At 35.9% G+C, this 17,739-nt stretch overlaps 1 protein-coding gene across 2 annotated transcripts in view; it reads right to left on the bottom strand.

Annotated features, from left to right (window-relative positions):
• psd2 (pleckstrin and Sec7 domain containing 2) overlaps positions 1-17,739 on the bottom strand; it is a 265,093-nt gene that overhangs the window by 77,050 nt on the left and 170,304 nt on the right. For both annotated transcript variants that reach the window (XM_028813479.2, XM_028813480.2), the window contains one exon: positions 512-706. In XM_028813479.2, coding sequence (XP_028669312.1) covers positions 512-706 — 195 coding nt within the window. The remainder of the gene's footprint in view (positions 1-511; positions 707-17,739) is intronic.

The raw sequence follows: 17,739 nt of genomic DNA, 5'->3' as shown, positions 1-17,739 counted from the left end.
CATAGTCTGAGTATTTTGAACATTACATTCCAGGAGCATTTACAAATTTTGAGTTGTTTTCCCTTTTTTTAGTATAGTATATTATAAACTGCAAACCAGTCAGAACTGGTGCCCTTTTAAAATAATTTATTTAAAGAATTACATATTTTAGTGGATGACATTCTAAATTCTTATTATACTATTAAAATTTACTTCCTCAATAAAAAAAAACTAATTTGCAGCAATAATGTAAAAAGTGGATCAAAATAATGTCAACCTTATTTTTCCACTGGCATATTTCCATAAATGAGTATTATGTAACTAACCAGAAGTGGAATGTTCCAGAAAGTGAGTTATTATGAGTTTCCTCTTACAAAACTTTTCACCACCTTCTAGTTTTGGAGGGACGGGAGCGCAGGGGGTACACAACCACAAAATCAGACAGTGTAGGAATATCTCTAGGAAAACTAAGCTGCATTATTGTCAAATGGCAATAACAATAACAAAGTGAGGTTTGCGAAGACATACTTACTTTTTGCCAAGATGCCGTGCTACATCACAGCGTTTAAATCCTTCAAGGTTGTACAGCCTCTTTGCAAGTCTCTTAGCTGCCTCTGTGTCTGCTTTGCAGCCATTTGCTAAAGTGTCTGTGCTTCCCTGTTCAAGCTGCTCAGAGCTGCCCATTTCAGAGTCTGAGTCTGAAAGAACATCTTTCAAGTTGGCATCACTGTGGAGAAACAGAAAACACATTATTGCAAACATATTTTTTCTGCTTTACAAATAGCTTTGCATTTTGACTAGAAGAGTCTAACAACAAGAAAAAAAAAACATTACAAGCAACGCAAAACTGTTCAGTAATAAATTATGCTTTTTCTACTATAATATTTTTTGCACTGAATTTTCAAAGAATTTACACACTTTTAGACTTCCACGTACACAATTTGACCACATTCAGAATAATGTCTATATGTCAAACACCCTTATTGGCACAGTAAATGCTAGGACCCTATTAATTTGAATAAAATCACTTAAACAGATTTTTCTGCACAGATATTATACTATATATGTAGTACTAGCTGTGATACCCATCTAAGATGGATTGAAATCTACATAATTAATGTACACCTCAGTCTATTCAAGTTTAACTTTGGCAATGCACCATCTTCTGGAATTTATTTTCATCCATATATATAAAATTCTTTTCGCATTTGAAACGGAAATTACGTATGACCACAGAGGAACAGGAAAAACATTCTTAATAAACCTGATTCTTGCCGAGAGAGCGAATGGTGACATAGCTCTGGCTGTAGCGTCATGGGGAATCACTTCTACATTATTAGATGGAGGCCGTACAGCACATTCGGCATTGCAATTACCATTAAACCTCGCTCACGACGAAAATCCAATTTGCAACATACGCAAGAGCTCTGGAAAGGCAAAAGTCTTGCAACATTCAAAGATAATAGTTTGGGATGAGTGCACCACGGCACATAAAAGAGCTTATGAAGCCTTGAACCGAACAATGCAAGATCTCTGAGATCCTACCAAAATAATGGGAGGTACTGTCGTTTTACTTGCAGGAGATTTTCGTCAAACATTACCAGTTATTCCACGAGGGACTCCAGCAGATGAGCTCAACGTGTGTTTAAAATCCATGCTTCTCCCACGGTCAGTAATATGTCGCGTGTTCTCGGGTAGGTATGCCAAAAAATTTATACATTTATGCACATAATCGACAAACAAAAAATGTAGTATACCCGAAAGCACTGCAGTAGTACTCAATGTATCTTTACTTCTTAAATGTTCATGTATTACTGTTTAATAATTTATACGCTTCTTATATGTTGTTCAAATTCTTTTATTAAAATACCAGTAATGGCGCACTGCACGGTAACGTGCAGTGAATACACTTGACTTGAGCATTCATAGTTTTCATCATCTTTCTCTGTACGTTTAGCATTCGTTTGCTCAGAGGTTGATGTGCTTGCTGCTTCCTGAGCCAGCTCTTCTTTACTCCACCCTAGCGACCCACTGCTTCTCTTTCGTCGGCATCTTTTCGCGTTAAAACTGATTAAGTTAGTTTTGTGTTGTAATTACTTAGTACGTTTTCTTTAACCTTTCACTTAATCTGGCACTTAAGTCATCAACCTGCCTCAAGAATGATTAGAGAAGGTGGTAGGGAATGAGAACGGCGCGTACGCATCCGCCCCACGGCCGCCCTGCTGCGCTGCCGAGAGTTGATTCTACAATAAAATAAAATAAAGATAAAAAGAGTAATAAATCAACACCCCGAAAGCGGACAGTAGACGTCACGTAGTATATGTTATACCTTAAGCAGATTCAACTTCCAAAATGTTGTTTAGAATTAGCTTTTTACTGTTTATCCATTTGCAAAGGCACTCGGAAACATAGCCCTTCTCTAACTTTGTTTACTTTACATGCACTGCCATAAAAAGTATACTCCTATCTTATTTTCAGCATTATTGCATACATTTCAAAGTGAAAAGTATGACATCTTTAATCAATACATATTATTTATTAAAGAAAGTTACACAATTAACAATGTTCCTAAATAAAAATGATTTACCCAAATGGACTCTTTATCTGATTGTGCCAACTTCAGCAGTAAAAACTCAAACCAGACATTTTCTGTAGATACTAATTAGGCTCCTGTGATGAGCACTGTCCTTCACCTCCTAAACAATAGACCTGGCACTGTCCTAAAGGATTCTTTGATACAGAGCAGGATTTATGGCTGCTTTAGTGATAGCACATTCTTCAGGTCCTGACACACAAATGCTACACCGCACTACCAAACCACGCTTCACTGGTGATAGGATGTTCATAGTGAAAAATGATGTGTTAGCTTTTTCCTAGGTATTGACACAACCAGTGTCTTTTTGATGGTGGAGTCATGAACTCCATATGGCTCTCAGTTTAGCCTAACAGCTGCAAAAACGGCTATGTCGTCATTTCCAGATTGAGAAACCGCAGTATATTCTTTCCTCTGAGGTTTTCAGGAATTTCTTTTGTCCTTATTTCTATGCTAACAACACTGACCAAAGTTAGGCATATTTTAATTGGACAGGGATAACTAAATCGGACTTGACTGCTAAAAAAATGTTCAAATGGTTGACTAAAATTATCCATTTATTCATTTAGTTAATTTCAGTTCACTGGTGTGGTGAGAGTGTGGGGTTGCAGTAGGTTTATTAAACTTTAAAACTCAAGTTAAACAAATGACATGCATGCAAAACCTTTCTGCGTTTTTCTCATCAGACTCTCCCATATATATATATAACCACAACGCAGCACAAGTCACTGTGAAAAATGTGCAGTAGTGCAGAAAATCAGGCATTGGGCAGATAATTTTTCATAAAACTATAATAATGTATGAGTAAACATCATGTTTAATTAGACATTCTGCTTTTGCATGAGAGCAGGAAAAGGGAAAACCCACATTTTATGAACAGTAAGTAACTGAGGAACAGTATCATAATGAAAACAAACTTTACATATTTTTACATTTTAGGAAGAAGATGATCCGCTGTGGTGACTCCTAACGGGAGCAGCCAAATGAAGAAGAAGAGAAGATTTAAACAATCCTTGCTATACTTCAAATAAATGCTAAGAAAAATTAACTGACCTAGGCTAATGTACCCCACTTAAAAAACAACTTTGAAGAACCTTAGAATTAGTCTGTAGAATTCCTCATCTTTTTCCATGCTGATTTTTCTTAGAACAATTATAATGATATTAGACTTCAGAGAAATAGATCAGACTTTTACATCCCTAGTGCCAGTTGTTTTCTAATCTAGAGAGCAATACCAATATAAAATGTCATATCCTTTGGCCTTTACTATACAGCAATATAGTAGGAATGTGTGGGTGTGCAAGTGTGATTTGCTATGTCAATGGAAATCAAGCTCAACAAGGTTTGTTTTTGGTTGTTGATTGACATTTCTAGTTAAACAAAAAAATTCTATGAATTTAATAATAATGTTATATTAATCATACTAGCATTGTGAGAATATTATGTACAACGTGTAAGAACATAGACTTGCCAATAAACTTTTAGATTCTTTGTTTTTTAAGTATATGTTTCTACATTGAGGCCTTTCTAGTTCTGACCACATTACCTTCAAAATACTTTGTAAAATTCACTTAATGCCAATCAACTCTTTTAATCTCCCATCACACATTCATGTGCTATGTCATAAGAGTAGTGCAAGAATAAGGTAACTGTTCTAAAAAAATTACAATGAATACATTCCTATATTTATAAATTAATTCACTCTCATTTCAGAGTAACTGTGAGCCACAGCCTATTCTAGCCATACTGGGCAGAAGTCAAGAAACAACACTTAACACGTTGCATGGTGACCAAACCTATTAACCTAATCTGTCACATCTATAGGGATCTGGGAGCAAAAAATGGAGAATTAAGAGGAAAGGCCACACAGACATGGGAATAATCTGGTATATCCACCCAGGCAAGAACCAAGCACCAGATTCAAACACTTTATCTACAAGGCAAAAATGCCAAACACTGAGTCCTCAAATCATTTATCAACAACAGAAAGATATTGATGGCCAATGTGCACAAAAGCCAAAATTATTATCTGCAGCAGTGACCTTAATAAAAAAGTCTAGTATTTTACAATGCTAATATTTGTGTCACTTTTCATTTGAATATAGTGATTCAGTTTTGAGTCATCATGTTACAATATTGAAAATCAGATGAAAAGACATAATTCCAAAACTGGTGAAATCTTGTTCTTGGGATTCCTAATGTGCGTGAATATTGTGTACATATTTTGTAAATATTTTGAAAGCTTGAAGTCCAGCTTCACCACAAACTGGCTAAGAAAAAGCAGGTTTGAAAATGGATGGATGGAAAGATAAATGTGAATTTCACATGTGGCAAAAGTAAGTACAGCCCTATATTTATCACTACCTCAAATACCTAAAATAAGAATCAGATACACCAGATCAGGTGCAAGTGATTAGAAGATAACTGGAGACAATCTTGGAGGAACCTGTCATATTTAAACCTCAAATATTTAGATTTTTTTTTCTTTGCAGTTGATGTTTGTGTTATTGTCATGCCTAGATTGAGCTCTCTGAAGCCTGATACCTAGTGAGTTATAAATGGCAGTTCTTTACCAGGGCTCCATAAACCTAGTGGACAAAAGGATAACTTAAGGTGAGTAAGACTGTGGATATGTGTGTAATCGGGCAAGACACATAAATAGAAAAGAATAGACAAAGATCTCATAACCTGTGCTGGCAGGGTTTAGAGAGAAAACTAGACGACTATGTTTTTGCATGTTTTACTCTTGTTTTAATTCAAAAAACAAAAGCGTCTTAAATTTAATAAGCTTCTACATTATAAATGGGTTTGAATGATCAAAAGATAAAATATTTTAAGGAAAGTATCGAATTTTACTTAGATTTAAGTTTATAAAATCTCAATATTTGAAGACCAGCACCTCAAATGCCTAAGTCACTAGACAAGGGGTCCTTATTTACGGTTCTGGTGGGCCGCAGTGGCTTCAAGTTTTTGTTCCAACCAAATTTGTAATTAGAAGCCAGGCCTAGTAGACAATATAACTTGCAGTTTAGTTATACAGCTTGTTAGTGCTTTGATTCTTCTAAGACAAATCTTTATCACATTATAGATTTTTCTTTTTCTGAGAATATTACTCATATATTTTGTGGTCCAGAACAGATTTGTACCTCTTCGCTCTTCCCTTCTATCTCATTCATTTCAAAACACTTAGATATTTCATGAGGCATATACACAGGTTTAAATAGAAGCACATTAGATGGAGAGCTGGTGGTTTTCTCTGTCATTTTTATCTGTTAGCTGGTTAAGAAAACAGGCAACAATTAAAAATGCAGCCGTTTAAAACTAAAATAGGCAATTAAGAGTTTGGAATCATTGCAAGAAAGTTAATTAAAACTAAGCCCAAAAAATATATTGTTTTAGTGGTAAATAAATTGGTTATAATTAAGAAATTGGTTAAACTGAAAGCCTGTAGCCACTGTGGCCCTCCAAGATGTAACTGAGTTGCCCTGCATTAGAATATACACTCATTTAAAAAATATAAAGGACGTTTTTGTTCAAGTATATCATCATGAATAATTCTGAGAAGCTTTATAAATAAACTGTGCACTTGTAGTACAAATGGAGCAGTCCAAAATGCTATACTGCTCCTTAAAGAGTCATACTATCTGTTTCAAGCATGCTTAATCCAGAGTCACAAAGATCCACAGCCTATCCCTGTAATACTGGGCACAAGGCAGTAACAAATCCTGATTACAATATGAATCATACATTGTAAGTTCCATATACCAGTGCTTCCCAAACTCGGTCCTTGGGACCCACTGTGGCTGCTGGTTTTTGTTCCAACCAGATTCATAATTAGCTGGTATTTTTTTCTCTTATTCTACATTTGGAAAAGCACAGCAGCATGATTTTTACATTTATAAGACATTTAGAAATACAGTATTTCTGCTTTTGCTATAGGTTTAAATGCTTAACTCTCTTTTGTTGATTTCATTATATTTTGCCCTTTCTCTGTGCAGTTTCCCCCCCTCATTGTATCTTATTAATGACTATTAAAAACGAGCAGAACAGACACCCAGGTAAACAACACGGAATAATCAAAGGCTGCAACTACTTTAGCGTCAGACCCACTAATTAGTAAATAATGGATTAATTAAGGGCGGCACGGTGGCGCAGTAAGGAGACCTGGGTTCGCTTCTCGGGTCCTCCCTGTGTGAAGTTTGCATGTTCTCCCCATGTCTGCATGGGTCTCCTCCGGGTGCTCCAGTTTCCTCCCACAGTCCAAAGACATTCAGGTTAGGTGTATTGGTGATCCTAAATTGCCCCTAGTGTGTGTTTGGTGTGTGGGTGTTTGTGTGTGCCCTGTGGTGGGCTGGTGCCCTGTCCGGGGATTTGTTCCTGCCTTGTGCCCTATGTTGGCTGGGATTGGCTCCAGCAGACCCCTGTGTTCAGATTCAGCATGTTGTAAAATGGATGGATGTTATAGCAAACTTTGAGAAAACATAGAGAGAATGTGGAAACTTCACAGGAACAATACATCTAGGAATATGATGCTGAAAAGCAGCATCTTGAGATCCCATATTATAAGCTTTATAAAGCGTGGCAAAGGAGTGTCTGTAATTCAATCCTAAACTGAATCAGAAGCATTTCTTGATATTTGAGGGAAGTTTTCTTGCTCATAGGACCTTTGCAGCTAAATTTTAATTTGACTAAAGTGTGTCAATAGAATTTATTGAAGTACTGTAAATAGACAATCTAACTACTCAATTCAAAAAGGCATGAGTTTGTTTTTTTTTTTGGCTAAGTGTGTAAATGAATGAGTATCATTAGGAGGCAAACTAAGTCAGAGTAAAAATGAAAATTACTGTTTTGTCTGCATATGATCGGCACCCTTCAGAAAATTACAACTGTCATTAAAGTGAAATCCATACAAATGACATGGTTCAGGCAAAGACAAAAATAAAAATAAATGTCTAGCATACATTTCTAGCAGTAAATTCTAAATGAGCACAGTATTGTTTTTAAAACAGTGATGCAGTTTACAAGTCTACTTTACATGTGTCTGTTTAAAGTAATTTCTGATAGGAATTACTTAATAATTATGCAACAGGTTCACACCATGTCTGCCATAGGTTAGCCTCCATCTGCGATTCAGACATATGACTTCCCACAGGAAGGAAAAGCTAGCATATTAGATTGTTGAACTCAAGCAATGCAGTTTTATCCTGAAATGCTACTGTCGATCTTCTCATATGCATGAATGGACATGTCATAATAATAAAACAGATGTCAAACTAGAAGCACAAGATTATATCTTACTGATGTGGATCTTTGGCAATTTTTACAAAGCTTTAAATCTTAACTTAAACAGTTTGGACATTTGCAGGGATTGCAGTGCTGTGGATTTTCATTCTCTTAAAGAACAATAGCATTCATTCAATACACAACACTCTCCAGAATTATGTTTGCCCTTATTCATGTTACTTATATGAACGGAATGTCTTTCATATTTCATATATAGTTTGTTGCAGCTTCTAACTTCTCTTATATTCATAACTGGCTTAAGTTTAAAATTCTCCATAGATTTCTTTTAACATATAAATTTCACGTTATACTAGGATGGGTAGATGTACTTGAGATAATTTTGTCTAATATATAATTTTAATTGGGTGATGTATTAGTCACTGGACAAATCAAGCCTAATTGTGAGGAGGCTAAGACAGTAACTTTTAGATGTAACAAAGTTACACATTCAACTCTAAAGAGAAAAACTGTATGAAAGTATAATATAAAAGAAGAACACAAAAGGTTTTGATTGAGAATTCCCCACAAGGTAAGAACACTGCTTACCCATTTTTCACGTTCCATAAAGTTAAGTAATGCCATTGTATGGACTACATTAACAGTCTGCAATGGTATTTATTTCCTGTCATGCTGTCATGTTGTTGCGTAATGAATAGCCTCAATCAAATACTTTCATACTTAAGAGTTAAAAGATAAAAACAAAAGAAACAGATAAAGAAGCATTTCTTCCATCCATCTGTTTACCAAACCCACTTTATCCCATATGAGATTTTCAGGGAAATGAGGCCTACTCTTGCAGGAACTTGTGCCGTGTAAGCAGGAAAGGACACTAGATGTATTTAAATTTAACTTGAATGAGCACAAAAATATCATTACAAGGCACCTTTAACAAATTATTTTCTACATTATTAATACAAAAACATAATTGTCTTCTAATCAACAGTACACAGGCATAATTCTTTTGTCAGTATTTCTAAACAACTTATTTATAATATGTATGTGCAAAATTCTAATCAGAATAAGATAGAACATTAGTAGAAGCACTTATTTCATATAAAATTCATAATACTGCATTCTCATACATGTCATAATATTACATTCTCAAACCTGTGTAATCTGTTTCAGGGTCAAAATGTCTAATTAGGTCAAATTCCTGATAAACTCAACACCTCTGTCTGTCAAGGACAATGTGAATTATTTCTGAATGGAAAATTCAATTAATTAAGTATGCTACATTTAATTAACAAAAATAAAAAATAAATGTGTTCCATGCTGAAATGCCAGTTGCCTATGCTTCTTAGCAAGAGTCAATCTGAAAAAAGTTCTACACAGTTTCACATGCAAAGTCATTCCTCCTTTTTAATAAGCAAAAAACACTTGCAAAGTAATGACTGCATAAAACTGTTTGTTCTGTTCCACATATTCTTTAAAAAAATACACAAATGCTGTGGTACTAAACTAAAAAGGGAATTAATGTGAATGTATTGAACTCATCACATTGCATATTATAGTTCTGGAACACTTGAATATTTAGTTATTTTTTAGTGTGCAACTATGGCAAAAAAGGCAAAATAATCTCAAAGAAAATCACTGTATTTTAATTGTTCATCTATTTTCAAAGCACTGCAATGTAAAAACAGCTGTTTCTGTTGCCTGAAAAGAAAAAAAGAGGCATCTGGTTTTCCTCCATGAACCTTAGTAGTACGGCAAAAAGACTGCTTGCATCCTTCGATTTATCTTAGTAAGTCCTGGCAACTGAGACTATACTTTCAGTCTCCAATTTTCTTAACCCACTCAGTCCAGTACAAGGTTAAAACTCCCAGAATTGATCTTCAGAATTTTTGGTGCAATGCAGGAACCAATACCAATAGTATGCCAGTCCACTGCAGTGTTTACTCACTCACATTAGTATTGCCTCCCCGGTGCATCGCGCCATCATACCACAATAAGTACTGCCTTCCTTTTAATAAGTGTGAAGTCCAGATCACATCGAAGCATGTAGTATCATTTTGTGAAGTCTATGAAACTGAAGTTTTTCCACAACTGCAATAGCGAGTCTCAAGGAAAAGGGGGTTGGGGGCGATGTTAATGGTGGATTGAGAGAAAAGCTGACATTTACTTTTCATACCAGACCTGAAAATACTGGTACCCATCCATCCATCCATTATCCAACCCACTATATCCTAACTACAGGGTCACAGGGGTCTGCTGGAGCCAATCCCAGCCAACACAGGGCACAAGGCAGGAAACAAACCCCGGGCAGGGCACCAGCCCACCACAGGGTGCACACACACACACACCAAGCACGCATGAGGGACAATTTAAAATCGCCAATGCACCTAACCTGCATGCCTTTGGACTGTGGGAGGAAACCGGAGTACCCAGAGGAAACCCACGCAGACACGGGGAGAACATGCAAACTCCATGCAGGGAGGAAATACTGGTACCATACTGTTTTAAAATTAGCTTTTTTTCAGTATTCTTCCAGTATGGGTAAGTAAACCACACAACCCTAACTTGCATCTCACATATCCACAAGGTTGGTCAAACTGGTCAATTAATAATTGTCAGTCAACCAACATGGTACAAAAACTGGAATACATGAGGAGAAACACACCTAGACAAGGGGAGATTATACAAATCTAGCACAGACAGCAGCCATGCTTGAATATAATAATAAAAATAATAATGTGGCAGCACTGCATATTAATACATTTATTATAAATGTATAACACATAGTGTAACTATATGTACCACACTACATTACTACTACTACAACATATCATCCATTTAAACTTTAACATGTAAATTAGCAAAGCAAAGAACAAATTATACATTTCAAAAAATTCCAGTAAAATTTTAAAAACTGTATATAGTTAATATTTGACCTATCACTAGTTTGCCAGATTTAATTTCAGAATGGAAGCAGGCTTTGTTAAAAAATGTATTTTTATTGCAAACAACATTTAATCACTTTTCTATACTATGAAAGTACTAGAGTTGTTAATGCCATTTATGTTTAGCATATTAGCATATTTATGTATGCCAATACAGACTTGGGTCAACAAAGACTCCAGTCTCATTGATACTAGTGTTCCCATGACCACTTGAGGGTATTGTCTGCCACATCTACATGGCTGTTTGGGAGAACCACCTATCTGGTAGTCCCCATTGGACCTTCTGGACAGTTTCATAGGTAGCTTTAAGGAGAGGGCATACCAGGAGAAGGGAAAGAAGAATCTGGTACTTCAGGAATGGCTTGGAAGTGAGAATGATGATAATTCTTATGTTACATGGAGAACACCCACTGGTGAAACTGGTTGTGATCTGTTCAGGTAGGCCCAGAGATGATTATTGTGTTCACTTTTAAATTTCCTACTTTGTGTTTTTCCTTTATCAAACCCTACCTTGCTTTGTTAATAAAATATCCTTTTGTTGTTATTTTTGCTGAGCATCTTTGTTTGTGTGGGTCACCTGGCTTGATAGGCCCCAAATGCTTACAATGCCTAGCTCTGTTGTAGTGGTACAGCTTTCAGGAAATGGGATACTTGCCTAATTTACAGTAAGTACCACAGCTACATATCCATTTAGCCTACACACAGTCTGAACATGTAGGAGATCTATATTGGTTCAACAGGTGATACACACAAAATGGCACTGAGGTACTGAAAATGAATTTTTCTTACCCTCCTCAAACATTTAAATTGTTAAGCTAATACTTTTATTTTAAAAAGTCCTGTCTTGATAAATAAATAAACCTTAAGTGTAAAACTGCATTTCATGCAGGATGAGGATAAGGTAAAGTTTCACTTAATCAGTGTTATGCCTTTTTGTATTGGAGTATAATTGTATTCTGGTTTCCATTCTATCCAGGAATATTTCTTACAGAAAAAAAAAATGTGTTTTACAGGCTAATGGAGGTGGTCTGCTCAAGCACTAAGTACTTTCCCTAAAAATGAAGAGGGTAATCTTAGCCACAAGCTGGAGGTCAATACTGGAAAAAAACTACATCAGAGGCCTTTACTAGACCAAAGCAGGTACAAGAAAATATATGATGGCACTCAAGCAATCAATGTCAATGAACTTCATGAAAGTAAATGTTATACACAGAATAAACTTATCAAAGTCTGGAAATAGCAAAACTTACACTTACAATTTAACAACTAACTAACAACTTCCCAAAGCTTTCTGGTTTAATCATTGACAACATATGTTGCATTTTATTGCCCTGATTAAAATCACTCATCTACTGCTTCTGGAAAACAGATTTAAAAAGTCTGATTTCCTTAAATTGATCTCACATTCAAAAGTAATGATATTTCTAAACTTTATATACACCTGCACAGTGCACCTTCTGTGCTGAAGGAAACTACAAGTCAGAGTTTCCCAATTAGAAAACTTCCATTTCAGAAAAGCTCCACTTCTAAAGCTAAACTAGTTTTTTGACATTCTGTCATTTTCTGTTTGCAAAAGTTAAAGTTGCATCAATTCAGAAGTGTACGGCTTATTCATTAACATTGACAGAAACTTACTGGGGACGACCTTTGGTAAAATAAAAAAAATTGATTTTGGCAGTGTACCACTTGCTTAAATTATCTGTCAAACCTAAAGGCAAAAATACCATCTGCTTCAATAAAGTTAACTTTAATAGGCAACATAAAAAGAATAAAAATGTAAAAAGCACAAGAAAATAATTGGGGCATTTTTGCTCTTCACCCCAAAGCACAATGCTAAAATGTAGTTAGGAGCACACACTGATACAGTGCATTGCCGCAGCCGCACCCACCACATGACAAACCAACTCAAGATCCTAGATTAGGACCTGAGTGCAGCCATGCAATGGGTGACACCTCAGCACCACACTGGTTTAAGAGGAATGGAACAGTGTGAAGTTTTTTTATGGTGGCTGGAATGCCAATTCTGCCACCAGCCCCCAGGTTGGAGGGTCTATATGCAGGGCTGGATACAGATTAACGTCATACCCAGGACGGTAAAATGTATTGATAAACTTACTTTTATATTAGAATTTCATGATATATCCTTAGTGAGAGTGTCTTTGTTTTGTTCATACTAAAGAAATGCATAGTTACCTTTTGCTTCCCAGAGCTAATTGACAATTTGCAGTCTCATGAAACAATGCATCAACATAAAATTCTTTTATATGTTTCTTTCTTTAATATAGCATTGTTCATCTTTAATTTCTAATTAATATTCCTTTGGCTTGCATGGAGTACTTTATACTTGTCTGCAGTAAGCTCCATTTTCTAAGGGGTTGAAGATTTAAGGGTCATTTGCAAAATTCCTAATTTTACTATCTATATTGTAATCAATTCTATTAATATCAATAGGAAAAAGTACTGGCTCAAGGACAAACTCCTGAGGGACAACACTGATGTCCTCATCTCCTGTGAGAAATCACTTTTTATCTAGACTCTTAATCTCCTGCCAAAGTATCAAACTTGAAATCCAGTTTTATAAGTTACCTCTAAGTCCAATAACATATAACTTCAAAAGTAATCTTTGGTATGTAAGTGTAAATTATGTTGTATGATTTGTTTTTGTGCGCTACTCCAGCTGCCAATTAAAAAGGTATAATATATTGGCTTTATAGGATCCTCCCCTCATAAACACATGCTAGATGCTATTTAGTATAGTATTTTCTGACAAATAGTCTTCCAATTTTTTCTGATAATAGATTACAGAATTTTTATATCTAACTGCTATTTAAAATAATTGTTATAAGAGCTTTTATGTAATTATTTTAAAAGAAAAATACAATAATAATTGTATTATTAATAATAATATAAAATAATAAATTTGTTTCATATGACCAGTATAATGGCTTGCTTGTTCGCCTCAATGATCCTCAGTACAACCAGCATGTCAGCTCACCACTCACAAGAAAAATGGTGCAATGGGAATTTGTTGACTGGCAAGAGTGGGATGGATCCAGTACTAGACCATGGTAAAGGGGACTTCCTCTCAAAATATGGAATATGATTTCTCTGGAGGGGAAGGAACCAAACCCCAAGCACGAAGCTTAAAGAATATTAGCTAGATATAGTCTTGTCACCTCCTTTCATAAAAATGGAACTGGAACTGGACTTTTAGAGTGGTCCTATTCCTATTCAGAAGCTGTCCCATGGGGCAAAAGTTAAGTGGATAAAGAAATATTCATGAGTTCCCAGATGGGTGCCATAGATTTTTAGATTGTTCCATTTGAACTACTTCAAATTGCAGAGAGAAAACTGAAAATTGTTGTGCATATGTCTGCTGGACAGACATGGAAGATGTGTTGTTGTGAAGTCACACCACCAGCCATCTCAGTTTGCAGATATGAACTGCTGTAAATGCCGATGGCCAGCCGCAAACCAGTAATGTATTACAACAGTCTTCAAAAGCAGTCTCTTTTCAGCTTGAGCTAACAGGAGAACTCCCTGTCTCAGCCATGCAGAAACTGTTTCTAAACACTGCAAATGGAAAACTTCTTGATGATATCAGCTGACTACATGACTCTGCTTCCACAATCTACCCGTTCACTGTGCAAACCAAATGTATTGATGTGGTCAAACACCTCAAGCCATCCCAGTTTAAAGATGTACACTGTGGTAATGGCCGGTGGTAAGCTGCAAACCTGAAACGTCTGAATTACAATGACATTCAGAAGCAGTCTGTTAACAGCACCAGCTAAAGAAGACTTGTTGGCCTTGACCACGTGGATGTACTTCTGAACACAGCAAACGGAGCGCTTCCAGGTGAGGTCAGCTGGGATTTCTATTCAACCCCAGCCTTACCGCCTGGCTCTGCCACCACGCTACACCAAAATGGATGTGTCTGATAGATAGATAGATAGATAGATAGATAGATAGATAGATAGATAGATAGATAGATAGATAGATAGATAGATAGACTGACAGGAGCCTGCTCAGCGCCTTCTGTTGCAATCCAGAAGAGTTTATCCTAAAATTCATGGATCTATTAGTTAATCCTGTCAGGCTGAAGCAAGAAGCCTTATGTGCAATGTTGGCAAAAGGATCTCCAGATCTGACAGAAATATACTGACAGGAAAAAAAAACAGTTGTAGTAGTGGGCAAAGTAAATTACTGTGCAAGGGTGGAACTGAGTGAGGCCATAGAGAGTGACTCTAAAGATGATGTTGAGGGAGGTTCTAGAAGTCATCTGAACATTCCGGAAAGGTAGGCATGACAGTGAGTTGAGATCTCAACTCAGGATATTGTAGAAATGTGTAACAAAAACTTTGAGGATGTCCAGAATGGTGACTATAACTGAACCTCAGGTCCTGGAAGAGCAATGCTAACTGTGAAACAGTTGGCAAACACTATCCTTGCACAAATACTTGACTAGTGACAGTAGTTTGTCTGTCTTGCTTACATATACTTTATAGACTAGGAAAAGCTTATGACTGTGTACTACATGGCATCATGTAAAAGATGTTACAAAAGTATACAGTTCTGGGTAGGTTTGTTTGATATGATGATTTAATCATCCATAGGTATGTACTGTATGCATTGCCATGACATCCAATCATACTGCCCCGGTTACCTTACATAGCTATTTTCTTCTTAAGGTGGCTTGTTAAAATGATTGTGGTATGCATGCCAACACATTATGTTTCCATGTGATGTGCTTTAGCAAGACATAGCATCGTCAAAAAGGAAAATCTAAAAAAATGCACAAGAAGGAAGTGATTCCCAATCACGGCTAAACCTGCATGTAAATACTCGTGCGTGTGTGCTATCAGCACCAAATCTGAAATACTGATCATTATAACAGACAACACTATAATCCTTACTGTTCTCTCCTAAAACCAGAAATGCTAGATTTTTCTTTTCTTTACAAAAACATTTAAAACAGACTCACATTTGTGGCATGTCTACATCAAATAAGTATTGCTTTATCTGTAATACTTTACTAATAGAGAAACACCAGGCTAAGACCATGAAACGTTAAAAAAAAACAAACTTCTAAAAAGTCACTTTTCTAATTTGGCCTTTTCTTTGTTACATTTTAATTTTATTTTTAACAGATTATTTGTGCATAAAAATAGCATTCTTCATTGATTTACAACCATTATTAACCTCTACTTTTCTCTGCTTTCTTTTCTGTTTTTCCTGTGGTGGTGTATTTTTGCCACCACCACCTGATCAAAGTTCTGTATAGCCGTCTGTGATGCTGGAAGATACGAATACTCCAACAGTCAAAGAGACCTACTGCATCAAATATCCTAGAGAAAAGCTTAAAAAAAAAATAACTACATAAGTACATTCAGGCAAGTTAGAATGCCCAATGAGGGCTGGGTGGTCTTTTGGTACTGGAACCCCTAAAGATTTTACTTTTTATATCCAGGGTCTCACCCCCAGAATTTTTTTTTCTTCTGTCCTCAACTTTTTCTATTACTTGTTTATTAATTGTAAGTTAATACTTACTGGTATAATTTTCTATTATTTATGGTGTTTGTTTATTCTTATTTTTATCTATTTTTAATTTGTTTTTCTACTCTTGTAACTTTTTTTGACATATTGCAAAACACTATGTCTTATGTTTGAAAATGTGACATTGAAATAAATGTTGTAGCTGTTTTACTTTTTTGTTTTGTAATGAGGTGTCTATCTATTATGCTAAAGCAATGCTATTTATTTCATTTGTCAAATGATTGTTATATTCATTCTTATTAACTCTACTTAATTTTTGAAATACATGCTATTTCGGTTATACTGGCTTATAGACATTTTTATGATATATAGCAAATGAAAAGAAACACTTATTCAGAATTAATTGTTTTATAAATGTGAAGGCTACCCTGCCAGTTTAAAAGCCACTGACATTCATTTCACTCACACAAACATGTTACATAATGAAGTTCAACTGCTTCCCAACTCAGTGGTTGTAGATGGTATATTTGGTATGTTTTTCAGCTCCCCTCTGAACAATTAATAATTCATATTTTTTTACTCTAAACGCAAATTGTAAAACATGTAAAATCAGTATCACACAAACCTAGTTCTGAGACTTGTGTTGTGTGCTATATTGTCTTTACAGTATATCTGCTATGCAGAAACTGTGTTCAGTATGATAGCTGGATGCCATCAAGGGTCTGCCTTATCTATTCTCCTGTTCATGATTTTCACAGAGTAAGTATGAAGTAGTAGAAAATGAATTTGGAGTACTGAGCTTTCGGATATAGGAGTTGCATCTCCACTGTTTGCAGATGATGTAATCCTTCTGTTTTCATCAGCCTGTGATCCAAAGTGCACATGGGAAAGGTGTGCAGTGGAATGACATGTGCTTGGGAAGAGTATGAGTACTTCCAAGTCTAATGTCATAGTGACTTCTTCCCTAAAAAAGAAGGGGAAATAATTACCCTAAGAGTAGAGTAGTTCAAATACTTTGTCTTGTTCATGAGTGAGGGAAGAGATGATTGTGAGATTGACTAACAAGTTGGTGTTGCAGTATCGGTTTTACTGGTGTTGTACAGGCATATGATTACAAAGTGAAAGCTAAACTCATTTTGATCTTCATCTATAGTCATTAGCTTTGTGCTGTGACCAAAAGGTTGAGATCACAAGTATATATGCAGCTGAAATGAGAATCTTGTGCAGAGATGCTGAACTCAGTCTTCATCATATGGTTGAGGAACTGTGGTAATTTAGGGCATGCAATAAGGATGTCCCTGGAGACAATGGCTGGACGTAGAATATGCTGAAGGGATTATATCTCTTAAATGGCCCAGGAGATTTGGGGAATTCCTCAGAAGAAAGGCACTGAATTAGGGATAGGGTGGCATGGTCTCTCCATGCCAGTTTGCTGCCATTATGAAGCATACCAGAAAAGGGGAAGTGAAAATAATGATGATATGTATCCAT

The sequence above is a fragment of the Erpetoichthys calabaricus genome, chromosome 11 (genome assembly GCF_900747795.2).
Source record: "Erpetoichthys calabaricus chromosome 11, fErpCal1.3, whole genome shotgun sequence".
NCBI lineage: Eukaryota > Metazoa > Chordata > Cladistia > Polypteriformes > Polypteridae > Erpetoichthys > Erpetoichthys calabaricus.
The sequence above is the reverse complement of the archived record's forward strand: the minus strand, read 5'-3'. Positions and strand labels throughout refer to the sequence as shown.